At 47.7% G+C, this 27,795-nt stretch overlaps 1 protein-coding gene across 9 annotated transcripts in view; it reads left to right on the top strand.

Moving 5' to 3' along the window:
* MGMT (O-6-methylguanine-DNA methyltransferase) overlaps positions 1-25,121 on the top strand; it is a 283,770-nt gene extending 258,649 nt beyond the window's left edge. For 8 of the 9 annotated variants that reach the window (XM_023224440.1, XM_023224433.3, XM_023224442.2 and 5 more), the window contains 2 exons: positions 16,615-16,754; positions 24,802-25,121. In XM_023224440.1, coding sequence (XP_023080208.1) covers positions 16,615-16,754; positions 24,802-25,011 — 350 coding nt within the window. In that variant the 3' untranslated portion in view covers positions 25,012-25,121. The other variant, XM_026456524.1, reaches the window with a different exon arrangement.
* Positions 25,122-27,795: the final 2,674 nt, after the last annotated feature.

Here is a 27,795-nt window from a genome sequence, read left to right as displayed (position 1 = left end):
AGGTGAGCTCTGAGGTTGTGTTCTGGCGTGCCCAGGACTAGACGGAGCCTACCGGGCCATTCCTATATGTGACACAGAGCCCTGACAGGCCCGGGCAGGCTCAGAGTGGGCTTAACCCTTCAGACCCTCGATTCCTCTGGACCCCCCTTTAAGATGACTGAGGACCCCAAAGAGTTTTTGATGATAAGGGCTATATTGTGCATATTTGCCATGTTGGAAATTAAACCTGAGACTTTTTTTTTTTTTTGAGACGGAGTCTCGCTCTGTCACCCAGGCTTGAGTGCAGTGACATGATCTCGGCTCACTGCAACCTCCGCCTAATCGCTGCCTTCCCTAATTTCCCCTTGGCCACTCTGTGTCTGGTACATGGTGGGCTGTTGGGTGGAGCAGGGTGGGTTGTTCCTGATCTATCTGGAATACCCACTTTATCTCTACCCAGCAAACTGCTACCCATCCAAGACCCAGGCCCACCTGTCACTTTCACTCTGGCACCTCATTCGCCATCACCTCACTCGGGGTTTCCACTGGTGCTTGCCGGCGGACGCCACCATTTTTTGCAGTGTATCTCATAGCATGTTGGAAACCCATGTTGACTTGGGGCTTCATTCATCCACAGACGCTGTCACGCATCCGTTTGCAAGAGTCAGAGACGTCCTCTGTGGCCCTCGGTTGGCTGACCCAGTTGGATGCAGCAGCTGTCAGTGGACAGAAGTGCGTCAGTGCGTTGGTTGGTGGCATCGTGGCCTCACCAGCCAACAGTTCTGACCAGTGTCTGTGTTACCACCTCAGTCTGTCCCTGCCCATTGTCTGTACACTCACTTCCTCCATGCCCCAGTCTGGCATCCTCAAGCACAAGTGTGTGCATTTAATTCATGTCGTGTGACTTGGTCGGGCACATTCCTGGACCTTTGGGGCGACCGTCTTCTTCCATGTTAGCTTCTTCCTTGTTCCCTGTGGGGTCATGGAGGTCACAACTGACATGCTGAAATAAATGCTGCTGTTTTCACTTAAACCACATTGTATTCCAGAGCTGCTGTGACATATGCGTATATGTAATAGTGTGTAAAGCATATGGAAAGAAGAGATTGTGCCCAGACTGGCTACACATGGTCATCCTAATGGTGGAAGCAGCCAGGGCAGGTGAGCTTGACTCTGGAGCTTTGGAGGGCCATCTTCGGTGTATTGGTTTTGTCTGTGGAGGCCCGTCAGCGCTCACGTTGGCCGTGCCTGGTCAGGATGGGACGACCTGGTGAGGACACATGAGGACAACCTCTGCTTCCATGATGAATAAAACAGCCTCTGGCTGGGTAGGGGGGGAAAGCCTGTGCCTGTTCAGCCTCAAGCCCATGTTTGAAAGCTTACCCCAAAGACTTTCCAAAAACCAGGCAGTGGTGGTGTCCTGTCCTCCTAGAGGCCAGGTTGTCCAGGCCCAGGCGAGTCTTGCTTAGGGAACAGTGAGCGCTGGGACTCAGTCTGGCTCCTGGCAAGCACACAGAACATCACTGCTGAGTCTTCTAAGCAAGGCATCGGATGGGGCTGGTATAGGTGTGTGCCAGGCCACCTCCGTGCCTGGGCAGCTGTGCACAAGCTGGCTATGAGCTCCATGGTGTGCAGAGCACGTCCAAACTAACATGATAGCCCAGCCCCATGGGAAGTGTGTGATACCGTGTCCCTGCCTCCGGAGTGAGCAAGCCACAAGCCGGCTGTCAGGGGCTGCTCCTTCTGCAGGTCACCCACCTCTGGCGGGCCAAGCACGGTGAAGCTGGGCACGCCTCCTCCAGGGACCGCACTAAAGCAGCTGGCAGCACCTTCCCCCTGTTGTGAACCCTGTGCCTGACCTGAGCCTGAGCCCTCACAGGCCTGGCAAAGGCTGCATGCGGAGGCCCGGGTCACACAGGCCCCATGGCCTCCCTGCATGCCACGGAGAGCCAGCCAGTGGGGCTGCAGGCACCTCTTCCCGCTCACTCTCAGTGTGCGCCTCCACAGGGACCACAGACTGCAGGAGCTCCTGGCCCGCCACATTGCCAGCCGTGTGCACACGGTGTATCAGGTTTCTCTTGGTCAGGTTGAAGGAGATGCCAGGTGGGGATCTATAGGCCCTGGTTGTGTTTACAGAAGATGCTGCCCTTCACTGTCTTCCAGCCTCCCAGGAAAGGATGGTCTCCAGGCTCCATGATGACACCACCCACCTTGCTTCACCCAGTAGGCACTTACTGGATGTCTACTCTGGGTCACCCATGGTGCCAAGTGTTGGGACAGAGCCCCCGGAGGCAGGTGCCTGGTCCCCCGTGAGTCTGGTGGAGGAGCCCTCCATGGTGACAGCCTTCTATGAGAGCATGGCAGGCGGTGGGGCCTCACTGAGGGAAAGATTTTGCAGAAAATGTGACCTAGATTCCCTTTTAAATAGGAAATACTGGTCTCTAGTGTCTTGAACTTTGGGGAAAAAACTCCCTTTGATTAAAGAGAAGGTAACTTGGAAATGTGTTTTCCCTCATCTTTTTGTTAATTTATTTTTTAAATTAACATGCAGTAAAATTGGCTTTTTGTGGAGTATACAGTCCCATGAATGTTAACGTGCGTGTGTGTTTCTGTAACCACCCCCAAAATCAGGGTGCAGAGGAATTCCACCACCCGGACACCCCCACACTGCCCCTTGGCAGCCAGGGCCTCTCCCCACCCCCATTCCAGCTCTCGGCAACTGCGACGTGTCCTGCATCACCGTGGCTTTGTGTTTTTGATAATGTCATATAAATGGAATCAGACAGTATTTAACCTTTGGAGCCTGGCTTTTTTCACTCAGGTTAATGCCTTTGAGACTCATCCAAGTTGTTGCATGTATCTACAGTTTATTCCTTTTTCTTGCTGAGTGTACACTACTGTGTGGATATATCTCCATTGATCTGTTTTTTATTTTGGCCATTCTAATAGATATGTCATGGTATCTCATTGTTTTCATTTGCGTTTCCCTGATGGCCAGTTATGTTGGACATCATCTCATGTGGTTATTGACCCCTCCTTATATCCTTTTTGGGGAAGTGTCAATTCAAGTCTTTTGCCTTTGTTTTTTTAGTTAGGTGGTTTGTTGAGTTTCAGTTTGGAACTGTTGAGTTTGGAAAATCCTTTATATATTCTGGATAGGATAGGACTCTTGTTGGATTTCTTATTTCCGAATACTTTCCCCTAGCTAGTACTAGCTAGTCTTTTATTCTCTTACCACTGACTTTCAGCCAAGCATGGTGGCTCACACCTGTAATCCCAGCACTTTGGGAGGCCAAGGCGGGCGGATCACGAGGTCAGGAGATCGCAACCATCCTGGCTAACACGGTGAAACCCCATCTCTACTAAAAATATATATATATAAAAAATTAGCTGGGCATAGTGGCAGGCGCCTGTAGTCCTAGCTACTCAGGAGGCTGAGGCAGGAGAATGGCATGAACCCAGGAGGCGGGCTTGCAGTGAGCCAAGTTTGTGCCACTTTGCTGCAGCCTGGGTGACGGAGCAAGACTCCGTCTCAAAAAAAAAACCCTGCCGTTCATAGACCAACCTTTTTCACAAACCCATTTTTTTCCCTTTTTAATGAAGTTCAATTTGTCCCTCTCTTTTTCTTAATCATGATTTGGAGGACATATCTAACAACTGTTTGCCTAATCCCCGGTCATGAAGATTTGTCGTGTATTTTCTTTTTTTAGTTTAATGTTTTATATTTAAATCTATGATATATTTTGAGTTAACGTGTTTAAGTAAGACATGAGATTTACATCAAGTTTCGCTGTTTGCCTATGGATATCCAATTTTCCAGCACCACTCTTTGAAAATAATCTGCTTTCTTCATTGAAATCCCTTTGCATCTTTGTCAGTAAACATTTGGTTGTACTTCAGTAGGTGTGTTTTGGAAATCTCTCTTGTATTCCGTTAACTCCATCCGGTAACTCCATCAATACTCCAACAATCTGAGTATTTATCCCTTTGCAAATACATAATTATTATTATGTATAGTAAGTCTTGAAACCTGTCAGTGTGATTTCTCTAACCTTTTTTGTCTCTTGTGAAATATGTTGGCTCGTCTCAATCCTTTGACCTTTCATCTAAATTTTAGAGTCCACATGTCTATCCCCAGAAAATTCTCCTAGGGTTTTTGATTGGAATGATAATAAATCTATAGGTCAGTTTTTAGAATTAGAATTTTATGATATTGAGATTTCCATGAACATGATATGTCCCCTCAGTTATTCAGACATTCTTGTGATTACTTTGTCAGCGTTTTGTAATTTTCAACAAACAGACCCTATATACAGATGGTTAGATTTACATCTAAGTATTTCATTTTGGTTGGAGCCATTATCAGTGGTATATAGAAAAGTGATTGATTTTTATGTAGCAAGCTTGTATCTAGTGACTTTGCTAAACTCACTTACTAGTTCTAAGACTTTTCTATTATTTCCTGGGTATTTTCCCATAGACGATTATGTTGTCTGCAAATAGGGAGAGTTTATTTCTTCTTTTCTAAAAAAATTGTCTTCTATTTCCTCATCTTGCTTTTTTTGCGTAGTTAAATGTGATGTTAGCTGTGGGGTTTTTGCAGGTACAGTTGTCAAATGGTTGCTGAGAGCTTTTATCGTGAATGGATGTTGAATTGTTATTAAATATTTTTTGGCCTTGATGTAGATTATGTGTTTTTCTAGAATATTAATATGATGATGTTCATTTTTAATATGAAAATGTTTGTTTTTAGAATAGTTTCAGATTTACAGAAAAGTTGAAAAATTAGTAGAGTTCTGTGATACTCCACACCTGTTTTCCCACATTGTACCTTTGATTCTTACGATGATGACATTTACACTTGACATCCTACATTAGTGTGGTACATGTGTTATGATTCATGAACCGGTGTTGGTACCTTAATATTAACTAATGTCCATATGTTCTTGAAGTTTTCTTAGTTTTTACCTAGTGCCTTTCTTCTATTCCAGGGTCCTGCCTAGAATACTGCATTACATCTAGTCATCCTAGCTCCTTTGGCCCCTCTTGGCTGTGATGGGTCCTTAGTTATAGATGGCCTAGACAGTGTTAACTATTTTACAGAATGTTTCTCTTGTAATGTTTTATGCTTTTCTCATGATTTGACTGGGGTTACAGTGTGTGAGGAGAAAAACCACATAGGTAAGCTGTCATTTTCCTCAGATCATATCAAGGACTCATGCTGTCAGTGTCATTTATCAGTGTTGATGTCAACCTTGATTACCTGGGTGGGCAGTGGTGTTTGTCAGGTGACTCCATGATAAAGTTACTCTTCCCCCCTTCCCCTGCATACTACACTTGTCGCGAAGAAGTCGCTACACTTAACACACTTAGGAATGGGGAGTTACGCTCCTTGAAGAGAGAGTATCTACATAAGTTACTGGGAATGCATGGGAGATTTCCTTCTCCCTTTAGCTTTCTCTGTGTCTTCTTGTGGCTTCATAGCTCATTTTTTTTCACTGAATAATATTTCTGTATTCAGTCATTTATTTATATTAGTATGGACTCAGGGATATTGATATTTTGGGTTGTCTTCCAATACTACTTTATTTTGTTGCTCAGTTTTGGCCATTTGAGAGATCGTGTAGTTTGTTCCTGTGTCCCTTTGTCGTACTGTCCTCATTGTGGTTTGTCTGGAGTGTTTGTCTTTGTTCTTTTGCTTCATTTTGTTTTGGAGTGTGTCCTGACTTTCTGATACTGCAAGTGTCTCCAGGCTCATTTTGTGTATTTCCTGTCCCAGTCCTAGGGAGGAAAGGCCAGTTCTTGAAAGAGTCTGGTGTCTTTTATTATGAAATGCGTGAGAAACCATAGACTGGGCACTAGGTTTGCTCCTTGCTGTGGGGGTGGTGGTGTTTCTAAGTCTTCTCAGTTGACAGACCACAGAAGTAGCTTTGTGTGTACTAACCCATGGAGAGATATATATTGTAAAGATTTCGATATGCAAGTATCTGTGTCTGTATTAAGCTAAACATTAGTTCCTACTGATATCTACAACTCTAATCCATTATCACATGGATTCTTCTAGCCTCGTCTCCTTACTTATCTGTAAACTCCCACTCACAATGAGAAACCTGGCTCACACTTTCTGCCATCCATTTACTTAATTATTTAAGTCCAGTTTACATATAGAATAGTATCACAGAGTTTAACATCTGTGCTTATGGGAAACAAGTTTATCAACTAGAGTTCAGTATTTATGTGCAGTTCCTTTTGCCTTTAGTCTTTTAGACTCCACTCATTTTCAAGTTACTTTTGGAAAAATCAGCTCTCCTCCCCCATTCAGTGAGGATGTTTTCTAAGTTTATAATACAGTCAGATTCTCTTGTCACAGTCTGTGTTTCTTCCCAGGATCCCCTGATCTCCTAAATGTTTTCTTGTTAATTTGCATACATTGCTTAGATTCACTCTTTGTGCTGTAAGGTTCTATGGCCTTTGATAGATGTATGATATCATGTTTTCACCATTACAGTAACATACAAAATAATTTTACACCCTAAAAATTACCCTGTGCTTCCCCTATTCAGTCCTCTGCTCCTTCTGCAAGTGCCCCTGGCAACCACTTATCTTTTTTCTGTCTCTATAGTTTTGCTTCTGCCAGAATGTCATCTAGTTGGGATCATACAGTATGTAGCCTTTTCAGACTGGCTTTCTTTGCTTAGCAATATGCATTTAGCTTTCTCTGTGTCTTCTTGTGGTTTCATAGCTCATTTTTTTTCACTGAATAATATTCCATTGTATGGGTGTACCATAGTTGTTTATCCATTCACCTATTGAACGACATTTTGGTTGCTTACAACTTTTGGCAGTGTGAGTAAAGCTGCTATAAACTTTCACAGAGGCAGGTTTTTGTGAGGATGTCAGTTTTCCAATCCGTTGAGTAAATACCTAGGTGTGCAATTGCCAGATCGCATGGTAAGACTTCGGCTTTGAAAGAAATTGCAAAACAGTCTTTCAAAGTGGCTGTACCATTTTCCATTCCTATCAGCAAAGATTAAGTATCCTTTTTGCTCCACATCCTTGCCAGTAGCTTTTGGTACTGTCAGTGTTTGGATTTTCGCCATTCTAAAAGCCATGGTAGTCATACTCATTGTTTTAGTTTGCAGTTCCTAAAGATGAATTATGTTAAATATCTTTCCTTGTGCTTATTTGTCACCTGTATATGTTCTTTGGTGAAGGGTCTGTTAAGACTTGCCCATTTTTTAATTGGGTTTTTTGACTTTTTTCTTGTTGAATTTTTCTTGTTGAATATAATATATTTTGGATGCAAGCCTTTTTTCAGATATGTGTCTTACATATATTTTCTCCCAGTGTGTCATTTTCAGAGTCTCAGCATCTTTTGCAGTGAAGTTTTTAATTGTAATGAAGTCCAGGTTATTCATTTTTTCTTTCATGAATCATGTTGTATCTAAAAACTCTTCTCCAAACCTAAGGTTGCTTAGATCTTCTCCTGTGTTATATTCTGAAAGTTTATGATTTTCCCTTTTAGATTTAGGTCCATGATCCATTTTGAGTTCATTTTTGAGAAAGGTATAAAGTCTGTATCTAGATTCACTTCTTTTTCATGTGGTGTCTAATTGTTCCAGGGCCATTTGTTTAAAAGACTATCCTTTCTCCATTGAATTGCTTTTGCTTTTTTTGTCAACGATCTTTGTCAAAGTCTCCATTTGGCCCTTGTATTTATGGGTTCCACATCCATGTATTCAACCAACTGCAGATAAAAAATGTTCATCAACAAGGACAGAACAGTTGCATCTTTACTGAAAGTGTACAGACTTTTTCTCCTTGTCATTATTCTCTCAACAATACAGTATAACAGCTATTTACATAGCATTTATATTGTTCTAGATATCCTAAGTAATCTAGAGATGATTTAAAGTCTAGAGGAGGACATGCACGGATTATATGCAAATACTATGCCATTTTATATCAGGGACTTGAGCATCCATGGATTCTGGTATTCTAGAAGGGTCCTGGAACCAATACCCAGTGGATACCAATGAATGATTGTGTATCTGTGTGTGCCTGTTTCATTGACCTATGTGTCTGTTCTTTTACCAATGCCACCCTGTCTTGATTACTGTAGTTTCATAATGTAGATTTACTTTCAAATATTGAATCAGCCCTTGCTTTTCTGGGACAAACCCCACTAAAATTTGATGTCTTGTTCTTTTTATGTATTGCTGGATTTGATTTGCCAATATTTTATTGAGGGTTTTTACCCTGTGTTCGTAAGAGATACTGAGCTATACTCTTCTGGTTTGTGACTTTTTCTCATTTTGATGGTGGAGTAGTGCTAGTCTCATAAAACACTTTAGAAAATGTTCCTTTCTCTGGAAAAAAATTACGTCAAATCAATCTTATTTTTAAAACATTTTCTAGAATTCAGTGGTAAAATCATCTTGGCCCTAGAGGTTTCTTTTTCAGACGATTGTAAGCTATGAATTGAACATCTTTAATAGTTTATAGGAGTACTCAGTTTCATCTTGGATGAGTTTTGGTAGTTTGTAGTTTTTCATAATTTGGTCTATTCACAGTTGTTGGATTTTAGTACACAGTTATTTGTGGGAATACTTTATTATCTCTTTAATATCTGTGGGATCTGTGGCAATATCTTCTCTTTTATTCCTAATGTTGATTATTTGTTTCTTCTTTTCTGTCAGTCTTTTAGAGATTTATAAATTTTATTGATCATTTCAGGGAACTCATTTTTAATTTCACAGATTTTACTCTGTCATTTGTCCGTTTTCAATTTTATTGATTTTCGCCTTTGCCTTTATTATTTCCTTTCTGGTTGTTTTGAGTTTATTTTTCTCTTCTTTTTCTGGTTTCTTAAGTTGGAAGTTTAGATTATTGAGACCTTTGTTTTTTAATATAGACACTCAATACTATAAATTTTCCTCAAAATATTGGTTTAGCTTTAAATTTGGTTAGCTTAGCCATAAATTTCATATGCCTTATTTTCAGTTTCATTCTGTTCAGTATATTCTTTTAATTTTCCTTCAGACTTTCTCTTTGACCTATTGATTATTTAGAAATGATATGTTTATTGTTCAAATGTTTGGAGAATTTTCTATTATGGTTTTTGTTGATTTCTAGTCTAATTCTATTATGATCAGAGGATGTAACTTGTATGATTGCAGTCATTTTGCATGTGTTAGGATTTATGGCCCAGAATATGGCCTATCTTGGTCAATGTTTTATGTACACTTGAAAAGAGTATAGATTCTACTGTTATTGAGTGGAGTGTTCTGTAAATATCCTTAGATCCAGTTGGTTGATAGTGTTTTTTACTTGTGTATCTTTGCTGATTTTCTGTCACCTAGTTCTATTGATTATTGAGAAAGAAGTGTTTAGGTCTCCACATATAATTCTGGATTGGTCTAATTTTCCTTGAATTTTGTCATGAGTTTTGAAATCTGTTGTTAGACACATATACATTTAAAATTGATGTATTGCCTTTGTGAATTGACCCTCTCACTGTGTAATAATCCTTCTTACCCTCTGGGAATTTTCTTTGCTCTTAAGTCTACTTTGTCTTATATTAACTTTCTTTTACATTTGTGTTTGCATGGTATACCCTTTTCTATCCATTTTCTTTTAACTAACCTACAGGTATCATTTGAAGTGAATTCCTTATGACAACATTTTCTTGTGCATGTTTTTAAAAATCTATTGTGACAGTCTCTATCTTTTCCTTGGTGTGGTTAGATCATTTACATTTAGTGTAATTATTAATGTTTGAATTTAGGTCTAACATTTTATTGTTTGTTCCATCTTTTTTTTTCCTTTTTCTTTCTTCCTTCTTTTGGGCTATTTTTAACTGGTTTTAGTATTTTGTTTTATTTGTTGTGTTTTTTACTATATCTCTTCATATAGTTTTTCTAATGACTGTTCTAGGGATTATAATACTTTCTTTCACAATCTAATTAGAATCACTATTCTACCTTTTTAAGTGGAATATAGAAATCTTATGACTGTATGGATCCTTTTAACTCTCCCATTACATTATAGTGTCATGCATTAGGTTTACATAAATTGAAAATCTCATCTCACATGTCATAATTTTTGCTTTGCTTTTGGCTAATAAACATATCTTGAAAAACTTGAGGAAAAGAGCCTGTAATAGTTTTCCATATACTTACATTTTTCTTACTCTGCCTGCATTCCTGATGTTCCAAGCTTCTCTAGAGTAAGTATATGGATAACTATAACCATCATTTCCCTTTTTTCTAAAGAATTTCCTTTAGCCATATCTAAAGATCAGATCTACTGGCAATGAATTACCTTAGATTTTCCTTTTTATCAGAAAATGTCTTTAACTTCATTCCTGAAGGATTCTTAAACATCGGATATAGAATCCTGAATTGACAGGTTTTTTCTTTCTTTCAGCACTTCAAAAGTGCTTTTTTACTTCCTCTGGACTCAGTAGTTTCTGATGAGAATTCCACAGTCATTCAAATGACTCTTTCCTTGTACATGATGCATTGTTTGTCTCTAGCGGCTTTCAAGACTTTCTCTGAAGCTTTCAACAGTTTGATCATGATTTATCTGGGAATGAATTTCTTTGAGTGTGTCCTGTTTGCAATTTTCTGGGCTTCTTAAATCTACAGTTATGTATCTTTTGCCAAATTTGACAAAATTTTAGGTATTATTTCTTTGAATTTTTTCCTGTACTACACTCTTTTTCCTCTTTTTCTGTAATTCCAGTGACATAAATAGATCTGTTGACTTTGTCTCACATGTTTTCTTTTTATCTATTTTAAATACTTTGATTTCTGTTGTTCGGATGATTTTTTGTTAACTTGGCTTCAGTTTTATTGACTCTTTTCTCAGCATCTCCATTCTACTATTGATCCTGTGCAGGACAGTTTGTAATTTTGGTTATTGCATTTTTCAATACTAAATTTTCTACTTTATTATTCTTGATAGCTTCTATTTGTGTTTTTCATTTGTTTCAAGAGTGTCTTCCCTTGCAGCGTTTTTATAACAGCTCCCTTAAACTTTTCGTCAGATGATTTCAACTTTTGGGTCATCTCAGCCTTGGCATACGTTGATTATCTTCTCCCTGGTGAGTTTATTTTTCTGATTATTTGCATGCTTGGTAATTTTGGATTGTATCCTGGTCATTTTGAATATTATAAGACTCTGGGTTTTATGTAAATCCTACAGATGATGTTGATATTTTTGTTTTAGGAAGCAGTCAACCTGGTTGGATTTAGTTAGTTCATAAGTTCTCACCAGCCTTCAATATTTGTTCAATTTTCAAATGCTTTGCAGTCCTCTTAAGATCAGTCCTTTTGTGCACCACTCACCAGCCAGCTTGGGAACTGGCAGTGCCTAATTCGTACATCAGTTCTCAAAGTCTGTGGCTTAGGGTCAGATCCACATTATGCACAGGTGGGGAAATAGACAGCTCACCTGAACAGGTGAATCCAGAAATTTATCAACAACTTTTTGGTTTGCTTCCATGAACTCCTTTTCCTCCACAATCTTCTTGGCACATTTTAGTTCTCAGGGCTCCCTCTTCAGTCCCCTGGACAGACAGCTAGGGCTTTACCCCACTCTGCTAAACTCTTCCTATTACTAAACTTCCATCTGGGTCCAAGCACCAGGAAGACAGAGGTAAAAAGCAAAGACATTTCACCCACCTCTTAAAGGGAGCAAACCTCTTCCCGTCAGAAAGGGACCATCTCCCCCTCACTGGTTTGGGCTCCTGTGACCCCTGTTTTCACCCACACCACAGGATTGCTTAGGGAGGAGCTGAGGTTCAAGGGCTCAGAGATAACACCAAAAAGGGACGATTCCTTACTTGCCCTTAACATAGTTGTCTCAGCCCATTTTCTGCTGCTATAACAACACTGCTGTCTGGGTAACTGATATAGAATAGGAATTTATTGGGCTCATAGTTCTGGAGGCTGAGAAGTCCAAGAGCATGATGCCGGCATCTGCTGAGGGCCATCCGTGGTGGAAGGCATCCCATGGCAAGCAAGCATGCAAGACAGGAAAAAAAGGGACCAAAGTCCCTCGATAACCAATTCCCGCAGTAGCAGCATTCATCCATTCCTGAGGGAGGGGCCGTCGTGACCTCATCACCTCTACACTGTCACGGTGGCAGTTGTTTCCAACACAGGAACACATTGAAACCATAGCGGTAGGAGATGCTCTTCCTTCTTCAAAGTGGATTAGAACCGCTAGGAGGCTCCCCAGCTGTGCCAGGCTCTGCCTCCAGGGCTCAGGCTCTCGTAAGTTTGGGCTGAGGACAACAGAGGGATAACCCAGGAAGCCCATTCATCTTTTCCGTGATACTTGAAATTCGTATCTTCTTTCCAAGGCTGCCCACTACTACTGACTCTTCCCAGCCCTCAGATAGCTGCTCTGTGCCTTCTGTCCAGGTTTTATAAAGACATTCAGTAGAAGAAACGAGTATGGAATGCTTGCTTCATTTTACCTGGAACCAGAATCCCCCTTTCCCTCCATCTTAGTGTTTCAGGTTAGTTTATTCTGGCTGCTTTTGATGGCCAGGCAGCATTAGGTCAAATAGCTGTGACTTGTGCCAGGGACACCAGCTTCTGGGGATGCCCCTTCCAGGCCAGTGGCTGCTACACAGGGACATCCTGCAGGAGCTGGGGCCCTGCTCTTTCTTGCTGTCTGTTGTTCTTTGCTGGCCATGGCCACAGCACAGCTACTGAGATGCTCCCCAGACACAGCACCCCAGGTGGCACCTGTGTGTATGGGCCTGAGTGTGCCCCTGCTAGCTGCAGCCTGGCTAAGTAAAAGTCCCAAAATCTGGGCTGCTGAAGGACACCCCTTCCCCCCAGGAAACCACACGGACCTTAACAGGTCACCACCCAGGGAGCCGTGATGGTAGAGGGAAAGGAGACTCCTCCTCAAGAACTTGGAAGCATAATGGTCTGCCTCCCAGGGAAGAGACCCTCAGTGCTTGTCTGAGCCCTGATCTCAGAGAAGGCCAGCTGCCTGGCCAGCCCTGCTGTTGACTGTGCTCTGAGCCTGGCTGTGTGCAGTGGATACACAGGCGTGTTTGCTGAGGTGGCTCTTAGCAGATTATCACAGAAGAGAGATGGACGCCCAGATGAGGAAGTGATGTGTCTGAGCTCAGTGGTGGCAGACCCAGGCTGGTCCTGGTCTGTGTCCTCCTGCCGTGCTCTGGTGTGTGCTATCTTCCTTATTGGAGCTAGGTGTGGCTGAGTTGGTCCAGGTTCAGGTGTCAGGCCTGCTCAGAGCCTTGAGCTCCACTCCATGGCGTGGCATGAAAACACCTTGTGTGAAAACCCAGTGTCTGTGAAACAAAGCGATTTCTCCCATGACCAGCATCAGAAAAGGGCACCCAGACCCTTGGTGGAGGATGCACAATGCAGGCAGAAAGTTTAGAAAACAGTCTTCTCTGGGTGAGGCAGTTACAGGTGCACACTTTTTTTTTTTTTTTTTTTTTTGAGACAGAGTCTCGCTCTGTCCCCCAGGCTGGAATGCAGTGGCACAATCTCGGCTCACTGCAAGCTCCACCTCCCAGGTTCACGCCATTCTCCTGCCTCAGCCTCCCGGTGCACACATTTAAATAGCCGTCCAAGCCGAAATGAGAATAGCCATGTCCTTCAGATGCAGAAACTCCAAGAAGCAGGTCCTCTCCCTTGACCCCAGCCACGGAAGCCCAGCCCAAGGTACCCAGCACCACAGGACAGGCAGGAGCAAGTGTGAGTTTGGGAAGGAAACAAGGGAAGTAGAGGGGTAAGAGAGAAGAACATCCAGAATGTGGCATTCGGAGGCTGCGTCACAGAGCCCCCAGGTCTCAGGGCTGCTCTCTGGGGAGGCCCATGGCGAAAGACAGAAGGCTGCTGGGGGGGGTGTTGTTTTTTGTTTTTTGAGATGGAGTCTCGCTGTGTCGCCCAGGCTGGAGTGCAGTGGCGCGATCTCAGCTCACTGCAACCTCTGCCTCCCGGGTTCAAGTGATTCTTCTGCCCCAGCCTCCCGAGTATCTGGGACTGCAGGCGAGCACCACCATGCCCAGCTAAATTTTTTTATTTTTAGTAGAGATGGGGTTTCACCATCTTGGCCCGATGGTCTCTAACTCCTCACCTCATGATCCGCCCGCCTTGGCCTCCCAAAGTGCTAGGATTACAGGTGTGAGCCTCCGCACCTGGACCAGAAGGCTGCTGTTTTAATGGTTGCCCCTTTGGGCCACCTGAAGTGATTGTGCCAGCTACTGAGGACTGATGTGGTCACCTCAACCTCAAGAACTTCTGTTTTCCACGTGCGTGAATGTCTGCGAGTAGATTTCACTCGATTTTAGATAATGATGCTTAACAGCAAGGGTTGCCCCTCTTCAGGAACAGGTGTTATTCAGCCACGTGATTCCACATAGGCTAGGGTTAGAAGCACTGTGCTCTTTGAGAGCTGCTTCAACTGATTACTGCATTTGTTCACTGCAGGGTGAAACTGAGTTTTCAGATACATTTGTAAAATCAGGTGCCTGATTGCTAAATACTGCATTGTTTGAGCTATACTTCCTCATATGTTGCCTGGTACGGACCGGTTAAGAAATGGTTTCCCATGAGAAGCTGACAATGAAGCTGAACATATTTGATAAACTCTGTGCTCATCTATGGACATATAATTGTTTTATTATACGATACTTTTACACTTGGAAAGAAAGGTGCTCTGTAATTTGGCAGCAATTCGTCAGAGCAGCACTCGAGGCTGGCGCTCAGATGAGGCCCTTGGAACCGTGCCATTGTTTCTCGGAACTGCTCTGCACTCCGGTTAGGTTTGCACACACCTCCCTCGTTTCATTCCTACAAGTTTAGTAAAGTTCCAGGCCGGTATCCCAGAACACCTAACAGAAAGCAGGGAAAACAAAACCACCAACTCTGTTTCGCCGAGGAAGACAGGAAACTGGCCTCTGCTTCTTGTGGTATTGATGTGCTGCTTTCATTGTTTCTTTTCCAAGACAGCTGTCCGAGAAATCTCTTCCTCCAAGTCAACAGCAGGCTACCTCGCTTTGCTTTGCTGTTTTTAAAAGTTAGGCATAACAACAACAGCAACCATAATAATGATTAACAGTTTGATTTCAAAACGCTTTCTGAAGAAATGACAGTAAACAGAGTGCATTTGCCCAAGGAAACCCCCCAGCCATCAGCCGGTAATACAACTGGCATGTGCTAATGAACCCGAAGCTGTTAATGTGGTTTCTTCAGTTAAATTGATTCATGAATTTTGAAGAGAACATTATCTAATGAATTTTCTTTGAATAGAAAGCAATTAAAAGGACAAATCAGTCTGATTAACCCCAAAGTCACCCTCCTGCCACAAATGGTGTACAGTTTGAAATTATATCATAAAAAACTAGAGCACATTTGCTATCTTTTTGCCCTCTACTAATCCATGTAAATTAATGAACAACAAAGTTAATTTCTTTGATGACCCTTTTCTAGTATCACCTGGATTATGCTGATGTTTAATTTGCTTAATGTTATAATAAAGACTAAACAGATTTTTTTTTTCCCAGTGAAGTGATTATCGTTCCCTTCAGTTAAGAAGTGATTTTTATTATTTAACACACATGTAAGGGTGTGTGTCCTTTAAGAAGCAAATCGCACTTTGCCAGCTTGGCACCAAGTGTAATTAGTGTTCTTGTGGACACACTCGGAACATCGTTCCTGCCCGCGGAAGCCTTCCCTTTGTTGCCGCTCTTCAGAAACTCCTGTCCCTGGAGGGCTGGAGCCCCCGCGATGGAGGACTTGGCTCTGTCTCCAGAGCTCCCGAGCTGCATGTCCCCCTTGGAAAGACAATAGGTACTGATTCAGACAGGCCTTCTTCACGTGCCCGGGTTTCTCTCCCGCCGACACCACGCACGGGTCACAGTTCTGAAACCTGGAGGCAGAGGGAGAGAATGTTCTCCTGCGATCACCTCCTCATTCCTGCAGCAGGATGCGGCACAAATGCAGTTGGATGTGGTTACTCAATTTAAATGGGAATCAAGTCATTTTATTTTTGCAGCCCCATTCACTAAAGATGCCTGTAGCCAAGGTCACCGCCAGCCCCTGCGTACTGTGGTGCTTGGCACTCCAAGCAGTAGCTGGGGGAATCCCGCGCACGGCTGGATGTGGACAGCCAGCATAATATCGCAGCCTGGCCTGTGGCTGCTTTTGCCTTCTTTGTCCCAGTTGAAGTTGGAAATTAACCAGCAGTACAAAAGATTTCCAAGTAGGCGGGCAGCAGGGACTTCTGTGCGTATTAATTGAACCATGCGCTCACTTACACACGCCCAGTCACTAGAAGGGTGGCACACGCAACCCCGCGTGGAACACGGGGTTGGAGGGAAGGTAGAAAGAAATTGCAAACCTGCAGTGCCAGCTCCAGGGATGCCTTCCAAGGGGCCAGCCTGCGTGGTGGCCTGCCACACGCTCGCGTCTCCTTGCCTGGTGACATGGTGGCGGAGCGGTGCATGGAGGCTGTATTTTAATTGAGTGTAACACCTCTATTTGTGTCGATGCGTTTCCTGTTTTGGGACTAGCGGCTATTTATATCAGAGCTGCTGGAGCCGTTTGTCCAAATAACATCATCCTGCATTCTTCCTTTCAGAGTCGTTCACCAGACAGGTGTTATGGAAGCTGCTGAAGGTTGTGAAATTCGGAGAAGTGATTTCTTACCAGCAATTAGCAGCCCTGGCAGGCAACCCCAAAGCCGCGCGAGCTGTGGGAGGAGCAATGAGAAACAATCCTGTGAGTTCTCGTGGCGCGGGCATGGCTGTGGGTGGCGGGTGCATGCAGGCGGCAGGGTGTCATCTGATCCCACGTGTTTCCCCAGAAGGCAGGCTGTGCTGCTGGGGTGGGCAGAGGGGCAACATCTGTGATGGGGACCATTGTGCCAGATGCCTCCAGAAGAGGCAAGGAGGCTACCCCAGCACCACACTCCTGGAAGCTCCCCCACCCCGGGAGCGCGTCTCCACTGGGTGAGCTCCTGGTTGTCCCAGTGAGCAGGAGAGGAGGGAGCCTGGAGGAGTGGCAAGCAGGCAGAGGGGGCCCCACCTGCTCACTCAGCAGGAGGAAGTGTTGGGTGCCAGTTTTATGGTCCACACTCTTCTAGGTGCCCGGAGTACAGCAGCTAGCAAAACAGACAAAAAGGCCTACCTGCGAGGTGCCTGCATCCTAGCAGGATGACCGAGCAAGGGTGCACATCCAACCCCATCTCTCTGCGGGCTGCAGTCCCCCTGAGGCCCAGGGCTCCCTGGGTCTCAAGAGCTAAAGCATCACACGTGAGCACACAAGGCGGGAGGCCTTGCAGCATGGGACGAGGGACCTGGACCACACACCTCCTGTCTCACCGGGGATGGCAGCCACCCCAGAGCCCTTCTGTGTCCTCATCCTTCCCACGCGTCTGCAGTCAGGTTTCACTGAACTCGAGGCTCCCAGGCTATGCAGCCTCAGGCCGTGCTCCCCAAAGGACAAGGCCCAACCGGGACACAGCATGGGTGGGCAGCATGGCCTGTGGTGCCTGGGGGCATTGTGGGTGCCCTTGCTGTCCCATCTCACAGCACCTGGGCCTGGCAACTGGGCCGCAGGCCATCTGGCATGAAGGGGGATGTCACACACAGCATGCCATGTGGGCCTGGCCAAGGCCACGCGTGCCTGTGTGTGTGGGCAGGAAGGGTGCCCCCATCTGCATGGCCCACTGGGAGAACTCACACAACCTTGAGAACACCCCTGGAATATTCACCCAGTGAGGGTGTGTGGTCACGTTGGCAATGTCTTCTCCCAAAAACTCTATGAAAGTTTGTAACACGATGGAAGCATACCATCTGATCAGGGAGCGCAAACATGATCGCTCCATCATGGGATGGGAAATTACTAAATCAGATAGGCCTCGCTTTTTGAAAAATTGCTGTGGCTTTGCTGTCGGTTTCCAAAACTGTTTCCATCCCTGCTCACAGCGGGAGAGGCCGGTGAGTTCACACCACAGCCTGCTGCTCCTGCTGCCCGCTGCGGCAGCCCGGGGCAGAGCCTCCATTTCTAGGAGGTGACAGTTACGTAGGCTTTTACACAAAACTGCATTGTTAGTCCCTAAAAAGCAAGTCCGGTAGGTTTGCAGTGGATTTCATTGTCGTAATGTACACCCTAATCTAGGTGAGCTTTCTGCCCTATTAAAATATCCCAAATATCCCAGGAGGGAGATACCACAGGGACAGCCACCATCCCCACCTCCTCCTCCATCTCTTCCTGTCCTCAGTTTTGGTGACAGTGGCTGGTGGGTGCAGTTGGCCCTTCCTTTTGCACCTGTTGCACGTTAATTGCAACGTCTTCAGCTACATTGTCGTAAAACATCTGCACCTCGCCGTAGGGATCTGATTTTTACAGCACTTTGGGAGATGTTTCCTAATCAAATTTCTGAGGATGGCTTTTGACATTTCCCAGTAAAGCTTAACCTACATCCCCGTCTGGAAGGCCGCTGTCTTCTCTCTGGCTGTGAGTCAGTTTTGAGGTGTTCAGCCTGACGAAAAGGCAGCTCAGATGCCGTTGTGTGGTGGCTCCGTGTAGGGCCCATGAGAACTGTGGATGCGAATGGGGTTTTGGGGGTCCTCTTCCTGCATCAGTGCAGTGACCGTTTCAGGCAATGTCTACTCTTTGTGCCCTTTGAGGAGAGTAAGTCCTTGTCTTCTCGCTGAGGTGGATTCTGCTCCCTCTGTGCACACACGTGAAGATGGGAGTGGTGCCGTCGGTGGGCGCCGACTCTGCTCGCTCCCTCGTGTGTGCAGCTCCCCTTTTGCTGTAAAGACAAGCTCCACTGACTGACATGTGCAGCGTGGCAACACTCTCCCCCACCAGCCTTTCGTGACGCCAGCAGTTTCTCACTCTGCAGTGAAGATGCCGTCGCTGGTTAGCAATCCTGCTTGTGGCGATATTCGGAGACATTTATTGTTCTGCAAACCAGCGTGACTCTCTTCTCCTGCTATTAATCTCTATGAGTGTCTCTGTTCCAGTATGACCTCAGTCACTGCAGTGTATAAAGTAGTATCACATAGGGTATAAAACCCTAATGTCCATAAAGTCCACACATCGACACCCCGTCACATGGCAAAGCCAAGACTGGACATGAGCACAGCGTCAGGCAGGAGGGTTCTACAAGCACCAAGTCTCGCCCTTCTCAGCGTCCACATGCCTCCTGTGCCCAGGGCAGCCAGGCGGTGGTGGCCTCCCGCGGCCTTTCTGTGGGCTCCACCGTGTGCAGTGACCTTCAACCTGAGGAGGAGGCTGCAGCAGGACCCGCGGCTGTGGTGCCCACAGACGCCTCAAATTATAGCACAGATATACCAGAGATATTCCTGCAAGAAGCCTTCAGCTACATAGTTTACTATCATTCAGGTTGACAGGCTCCCAAATTCCCATTCGAAACCTCATTAGAATGGGCTAGGAGGATGAAAAGGTATCCCAGGGACTTGAGGGAGGAAGAGCCCTGGCCAGCAATGAGCCACTGCTGCTGTCAGTGTCCTCAGGAATGTTTCCCTTTGGCGCTGACAGCAGCGTCCCAGCCAGAAGCCTGCACACATCCACTCCAGCCCAGAGGGTGCATCGCTGAGACTCGCTCATTGAAAACATCCCTTATATTCAGGCTGAATAGAGTGATTGTGCATTTAAGGGAGGGGAGTGAAAAATGGACTTGGAATGTTAGAAAACATCGTAAAGCTCATTGTGCATTAATTCCTTAGGTGGCTTGCAATAAACAGGAGCACATGCTGGTTCGTATTACTGCATTTGCTGTCGGCATGAGTTTCTCTTCCCCAACCAGAGTAAGGGATGGCTTTTGCCATGCAGGGGTTTCCTCTATCCTAGGAGCTTGATTTCTCCAGAATTTTCCAGGAAGGACTCACCAGCCAGTGTAAGGTGGTTGGTCAGCATTCCTGGAAGGCTGTCTCCCCAACCCAGCAGGAGAGGATGGTCAGTTTCCCAGTATATTGAGTAGAAAACTCCTTACAGCCCACCCCCTCCACAAAGCACCCTTCCTCTTCATCCTCAGACAGAATTTGCTAAATGCAGTTCAAAGGCAATCGATACATTGCACAGAGAGTCTCTCCACCTTTTTCTAAACAAATGCATTCCTGAGGAGTTAGTTTATTCACAGATTGCCATGAGCGTTAATGACCCCCCGAGTCTTGTTCTGCCAGTCACCCAGATGGCTGCTGATAAAGACTTAGCATCATGTTCTAAGTGTCAGGGTTGTCAGTGGAGCTGAACCATTTGACCAGAAGAAAAAAACGCACAGGGAGCTATTGATTACAGCTTCTCGGTGTCACTTGTTCACCAGGATTTAGGTATTGATGAGGCTGCAAGTGAAAACAAGCTCTTTCCCTTGTGGGCTGCTGCCCAGAAGAACAAAGGCGAAGCTGGAAAAAATATTCAGCTGGTACCAGAATCAGAGGGATTCCATCATTGATTGAAAGGCCCCTTCATGTTATTTTTGTTGGAAACAAATCTATGGGTTTGGAAGTTTTATAGCATTTGAGAAAGGGGCTGCATAAGTGATGGATTCGCGTATTGGATGAATTAGATTTCACAGCATGAAGATTTCAATGCAGCTGTGATATTATGAGCTTCTTGGTTATTGATAAAAATTACATTTTATGCAGCACATGCTTGAAAGGAGAGGACATAGAGGATACGGATCCTTTGAAAATGTCCTTAGGGCCCCGATACATTTCAGCAGGTTTCATTATTTTAATAGTCTGAAACCTGCCGCCAAAATTCACACAAACAGAAGCAGCGTTCCCTATTTCTGATGGTAAAAAGAGTGCCTATTTGGTAAGTCACCTCTTCCCCATCCCAGCATGCTAAGGTGAGGACTGGTCCTAGCTGTCGGGGTCATTGTTACTCCGTGCTGTCTGTCCTGGCCTCTGCATTGATGTATAGGGAGAGGGAGACGCGTTTATTTTACTAACTTTTATAATTTCGTAGCTCATGGAGAGGGAGAGAAGAAAAACCGAAGCTCTGCTGTGAAGTCTGCTCTTAGGCAGGAAAACTGAACACTGGTGCCTAAATGTTTATAAACCGAGATTGAATTAAATGCCTACCTCTTTATCAGCCAAAAAGGTGAATTTGTATTATCTGATAACGCCCTCACAGGAGTTATTAATGGCACTATTGTATTTGATAAAAATCGTCCATCAGGGTAAATATTCCAACCTGGAGATTTCCTGTGACTCCTTCCGGAAGATGGGTTCTCGGCTGTTCCAGAACTTGGCAGTTACTACACCTCACTCTATTAAACTCAACGCTGGAAACAGTCAGCCCTCTGCCACCTGTGTGTTCCCATGTCATAGTCATCAGAAGCCTCTTAGACTGCGTCATTGGTGCGTGTTACCATGGTGACCCAAACTCATCGTCAAATCAGGACGAGCTGCATGATGTGCGGGACGCCAGAGCCCCATCTTGCAGCCATGTCATCTGCCGGCACCGGCTGCCATCCCACAAGGTCCCACCTCAACCGTCCACGTCAGGGAGGAGCAGTGTGGTGCGTGGAGCCGTGCAGGAGAGTGGTTAGAGCCCCTTCTTTGCCACTTAACAGCCTTATGAACTTGGGCACGAGACTCCATTCGGCTGGAGGCTGACAGGCCTGGTGGGGCCCGGCGGGGGTGATGAGGGCCATAGCTGGGGTGGAAGATGCAGCAGCATCAGGAACAGGCATACCTGCTCCCAGGGGCTTTAAGCACCTTTTCCAGGGGGGGGCTGGGGCTTCCCCCACCTCCCTCAGGGACGTGTGTAGCTGGGCCCCACAGAGGGCCACCCAGCAGATGAAACCTGTGTGGCAGGTCCGTGTGTGACAGTGACACAAGCTGCCTGCCCTGAAAGCCTCGGGGGATGCAAGGATAGGAATCACCTCCCTAGGAAGCAGAGGTGCCCAAGAAATAGAGCTTGGAGATGCTGGACCCACGCCCCCAGCTGCTTCCTCTAAAAGCTCACCTGACCAGTAACTGATTGCTTTGTCCAGTTCACTGGCTTTGAAGGGTGGAGTGTGGGGAAGCTGGGCATGGGCGGAAATCATCTCTCTGTTGAGCTGGGGATACGTGGAGAGAAGAAGAAGAGTGGAGTCGGAGTGATACCCAGGGGTACCCGGAGTGATACACAGCGGTAGCCTGGACATGCCTCATCCTTGGGATCCTGTAGGAACGGCTGTTTTTTCTCATCGGGGTAGGACGCTGGGAGCAGGGCAGCCATGTGTGAGGGCCTGGGGAGAGGCCCCAGGTCCGCAGCATGCGTGTATGGGCCATCTGGGTTGTGGGGATGAGTGGGCTGCCCTCCAGCTCAGGATGCAGGAGGAAGGGGGTCCAGGCAGTAAGCGGTCGCTAGACTTCTCCCATGTGCCCTCCACATGTCGTGCCAGCCAAGAACCTTCCAGAGCAAGCTTGGTGCCCTTCCCCCTTCCTCTGGAGCCCGCGCTGGCTCCTTTGGTTATGCACATTGGCAGTTTACCTTCTTCACGGAGCAGTCACTGTGATGCTTTGCACGGTGATGAGGCATGTCCCCCAACACATCTGCCGAGATGTCCTGGCCCCTTAGTGGCTGCCCACCCATGCACCTGCTCCCCAGATAGCATGAGCTACTTAGGGATGAAGGCTGTTGCCCGGGAGGCTCTCCGGCCAATTCTTGCCTTAGAAATCTGTGCAAGACTTCCCCACATGCCCCTGGGAAGCTGTTCTAGAGAAGCTCTTCACAGTAACTGCTTGTTGGGATGCCTAAGCACATGGCCCTGGAGCCCCTGGAGTCCCCTGCAGTGGCCATGCAGGCTGTGTGGCCATCCCTGTCTGCCCAGGCAGAGGGGGACAACCAGAGAGATGCCCATATGTTACATCCCTGTCTTCCACCTTTCTAAGCCAACTGAGAAATGGATAGCAGACCTCAAGATTTTAGCTTTATTAGGATAAATGCAAGATTGAAGGGGGCAGGTGGGGGGCCAGTGGCATGGCCATGGTGGCTTCCCAGTAATTCCCACAAGAATTACACTCACCATCATTGTCCCCTCTGGCTAAGCTCAGGCCCCCCAACCAGGGCAGGGACTGACCATCTCAGAAGAGATCAGGGCGCCCAGAGCCCTGGGGCAGACAGGTCACCTGCAGGAGCCCTAACAGTGCTAAGCTGGGCGTACCCCTCTTCCTCCCTTATCGGTGGTCAGTGACTCATTCGCCTTTGTGGGGGTGAGAGTGGAGGAGGCCAGCACCCACATGGAAACCAGAGGCAGGGGCCACAGCACCTGCCCCCACCCACCACAGGTGGCTCTCAGAGCTTCAGCCGGACAGTGGACTCATGGAGCTCCTCCTGTCTACACAGCTCAGGCAATGCCAGAGGACCAAGGCAGAGTCTCCCCGAGGACGGCACTGAAGGAGGCGCCTGCCCCTCTGGAGGGAACAGGGATTCCCTTCCCCTGGTGGGACTGACCATAAAGAAGCAGTTGGTAGGCAGGATCCGGGGCCTGTGCATGGCCGCGTGGTTGTGGTCCTCACTGGATCAGCCCCTATCAGCACAGGGCATCCTGAGTTTAGGTCAGCCACAGATCCGGATCGTGCTGGCTCCAGGCGAGGAAATAACAGGTCGGGCACTGCCGGAGGCCCCAGGAGGCTACAGCCAGAGGCCTGTCCCTGGTGGCATGGGAGCCACGTGGGAGTCACTGCCTGCAACTCGGAGCTCTCTGGAGCCATGCCCTCACCCTTTCAAGGTGGTGCCAGCCCTGGCCTCACGTGCGGGATGAGGATGGCAGCATCTTGAGCTGTGGGTGAGTTTGGGTGAACGTGTAGATGGCACCTTGAGAGCGTCGCTGCCTTGGGTCCCTGGGTGGAGCCCTTTTGACCATCGCTGCTTCCTCTTTGGTTGGGTGGGGGTGGTTTATCGCTTTTTGAAGCCCCTGTGCTAGTTTAAGACAGGTGTGTGCTCAGTATCACTCTCAGGTGAATGGCTGGATGACAGCTCTGTCTCCCCAAGCTCCTGAGTGGGGAGGCTGCAGCAGCCTGTGGGAGGGCTGAGGGCAGGGAGGGATATTGGGTCTGGGAGGGGCTGAGCATGCCCTACCCCCAGTGGGGGTGACCAGGGAGCTTCTCAGACCCCTACAGGCACCCCAAGACTACAGAGGGAGACACATCCTGCTCCTGGGCACAGCGTGAGGCAGGGGTTGGCCAAGTCCTCCTGTCAAGGGCCAGAGAGTAAATATGTTAGGCTTGGCAAAGCAGCCACAGCCAGTATGGAGAAAAAGGCATGGCTGCGTTCCAGTAAAGCTTCATTTACAAGAGCAGGTGGTGGGCGGCATGGGCCCACAGCCACAGTTGGCCGGCCATGGGCTGGAGAGGCCTGTGCAGGTACAGTCTTCTCTGATGTTTCCTGTGATGCCTGGGTGGTGTCTGGGGGAGTGTTTGAGAGCGTCACATACCACCAGAACTTGGAAATGTAGTTTTCGGTTTTGTAAGTGAATGTTGTAAATTACTCACCAGGTGAAATTCAGTTTTCTCCTCCCAAATCTTGGCATAAAGTGATTCTCTGAAGATGCCCCATGCCACCTCAGCGCATTCGTCCCTCCCCCAGTCCATGCCGAGACCTCCAGGGACTCAAGGGCCTCGGGAGGGGAAGTTCATGCTGAGACATAGCTGGCACCCACCCATGCCAACAGCCTGCCCCCGGCATGGGCCCCTGCTTAGTGGGCACAGGACTCTTGTCAATCAGGGCCTTGGCCTTGACCCCAAAGACCTCATTGTCCAGATCCCTGACTGACGGTGGCTTCCTCCCTGTCTTCCAGATCCCCATCCTCATCCCATGCCACAGAGTGATCTGCAGCAGCGGAGCCGTGGGCAACTACTCCGGAGGGCTGGCCGTGAAGGAATGGCTTCTGGTCCACGAAGGCCACCAGGCGGGGAAGCCAGGCTTGGGAGGGAGCTCAGGTCTGGCAGGGGCCTGGCTCAAGAGAGCGGGGGCTACCTCGGGCTCCCTGCCTGCTGGCCGAGACTGAGTGTGTGCGGTAGGATGGATGTTTGAGCGACACACATGTGTGACACTGCATCAGACATGGGGTGTGGAGGCACCACTGTATTAAAGGAGGTGGCAGTGTCCTGGGAACAAGCGTGTCTGCCCTCTCTGTTTCCGTGTTTTCCAGCAGGATGAGTTCAGACGCCCGCGGTCCTGCACACATTTGTTTCCTTCTCTAAAACTGTCCTTGCTCTATTTTTCATGTCCATTAAAACAGGCCAAGTGAGTGGGGAAGGCCTGGCTCATGTTGGGGCCACAGCCCAGGATGGGACAGTCTGGCACCATCAGGCCACAGACGGCTGCCACAGCCACTGTCCAGAGCCAGCTAAGGCCTGTCCCAGGCCATCCACACTAGAAAGCTGGCCTTGCCCCAGCACATCCCGACCATGCCTCCCTTCCTGGCTGTGTCCACAGCTGTGATGACATTTTCCACTCACAGTTCCTAGCATCCCACACTCAGGTCTCACTGAAGGAAACGGGAACAGGCCACGGAAGTCAATGCTTACAGAGGTTTTCTAGCTTTGTTTCCTACCTGCCAAAAAGGCTAATGCAAGATACATCCACTTACGGTCTGTATCTGGTGGGTAGAAAATAACCATTTGCCAAGATTTGGAAAGACAAAGAGCTCTCTGGACACGGGTTCGATGGAGCTTGCACCTCTCTGAGAGCTGAAGTCGAGTCTCACCCTCGCTCCATACTCGCTGCCTAGTGTGCTCTGGGCGCAGGTAGGTAGGGACACGGGCCTCTCATCTCAGGGGCTGCCCCAAAGGGGCTTCAGGGACCATGGGCCTGTTAGGACCCCAGCACCCCAATGTCGATCCTGGAAGTCAAAGGTCACGACTGTGGTGGGCCAGCTCATGTCACTGATGGCAGCAGGGAGGGTTGCCAGCATGGGCGGTGCGCTGCCGTGTGATACTTCATTATCGTGTTGTCATGCTAGCAGTATAATTAACTATATCCAAAAGCCAGAGGAAAACCTGTAGCTCTGCATATGGAGAAATAAAACAGAGCATATGATGTATAGAGAAAATAAACCGCACCCAGCTGTGCACTAGAGTGCCGTGTTCTTAGCCAGCGTCCCTTGCCACGGTGTGAACCACAGCGGGGAAGCTCATGCGGTTCTATACATCACCAAGGCCCGGATGAAAACGTGGCCTTACAATGTGTATGATCGGGACCTGCCTTGTATTTCATGTTGTCTTAACACCAACAAAGGAAAACTGATTTCAGGCTTTTTTCGCTGATTTATGATTTATTGTATCTCTTTCTGGCATCAGCCAAAATCTGGGTTTTTCCTCTGAAAAGTGGAAAGTGATGTGACTCTTACCCCATTGTCTTAACTCCTGGTATTTTTGAAGCAGGGTAAGTCACCCAGCAGGTCACGTAGAAACGTGCTGCTTTGTGGGACAGGTCCTGGGCCTTCTTGCTCCCGGCAGGCCTCAGGTGCCACACACCGCGTCACCGTCAGGACTCGCAGGATGTCTGGTTATTTTTGACGTTGCTGAAGGTGAGTGGGAATAGCTGGGTGCGCTGTGCCCCAGAGGTGGTGCCCTGCGCCCCCCACAGATGATGCCCCTCCCCAGTGATGGCCGGTCACCACGCACGGCTTTCTCCTCTGCATGAACAGAACAGAAGCTTCTCCAAGGCCGCAGCTTGGGGCCTGGTGGCCCGGGTGTGCGAGCCGCGAGTGCTTTCCAACAGAGGGCACCAGAGCCGTGCGGTGTGCTGTGGAGACCCCGGCACCACTCTCCCTGCTGGAGGATGGATTTGAAGGAGGGTGGCTGGGCGGCACCCTGATGGCTCCCTGTGCTCCCTGAGACCCTGCAGGCTGCCCTCTGCAGGGTCTCAGGGAGACCAGCAGGCACACACGCTGCAGGCAGGCTGCCTCCGCTGTTTGGGTCCCATGAAGGATGGGAGCCTCCCAGTGAGATCTCCAGGTTTCTAATCAGGCACGGGCTCTGAAGGAGGGTCTTGGGGCCACATGACTGCAGACAGCGAGGACCAAGCCCCCAGATGCAGGTCAGCACCTGGTGGCAGGGGACCCGCCCATCAAAGCCGTCCAAGGTGAGCCAGCAAATCTGTGTGGCCTGGGAACACAGGTGGGCCTGTTTGGGCCATGCCCTTGGTGCAGTACAAAACCACGTTCTGCCTGCTCTCCGAGGGTTTCTGCGGCCCTGTCAGAACAGGCTTGATAGATGCCCCGAGGTTCCCTCTGACAGCCGCAGCAGGAGGGCTCAAACCGGCGGGGCCATGTACCGCTCCAAGGACAAGCTCTGCTGAGGCCGACATGAAAAGCCGGCACGCGGGTCGCCTAGAGCCGCTCTGGCTCCAAGCCGCAGCACTGCTCGTGAAAATACAGAGGGAGAGAGAAGGCACAAAGAAATACAAAAATATTTTCCAAATAAAAAGAAATGTCGAAACAAGAAAGCTGTGTTCTTCGGCCTTGGCCCCGGGTCCCCCTCACCCTGTCGCGTTTCCCGGCACCGTGATGCTTTGAAGGCTGACACCGAGACCCGCCGTGGCGCGGCGGCCACTCAGACCGGCCGCACCACGCTCACCTGTTTGCAGAGAGAATGAGAGAGTCAGAAGTAATACTTGTTTTTGCAGAACCACACTTTTAGCAAAAATAAGTTGCCCTTGGCCACGCAGGAGACTGAGTTTTGTGAGGGGTTGTCCTCCCAGTCTCTGTTCCTGTTGGGAACAGAAGTGTCCAGTAAGCCCACCCGCATTCCACGTGTCCTGTGGCCGCCTCCAGTGGTGAGTCTGT

Source organism: Piliocolobus tephrosceles, chromosome 9, assembly GCF_002776525.5.
Source record: "Piliocolobus tephrosceles isolate RC106 chromosome 9, ASM277652v3, whole genome shotgun sequence".
Classification (NCBI taxonomy): domain Eukaryota; kingdom Metazoa; phylum Chordata; class Mammalia; order Primates; family Cercopithecidae; genus Piliocolobus; species Piliocolobus tephrosceles.
The sequence above is the reverse complement of the archived record's forward strand: the minus strand, read 5'-3'. Positions and strand labels throughout refer to the sequence as shown.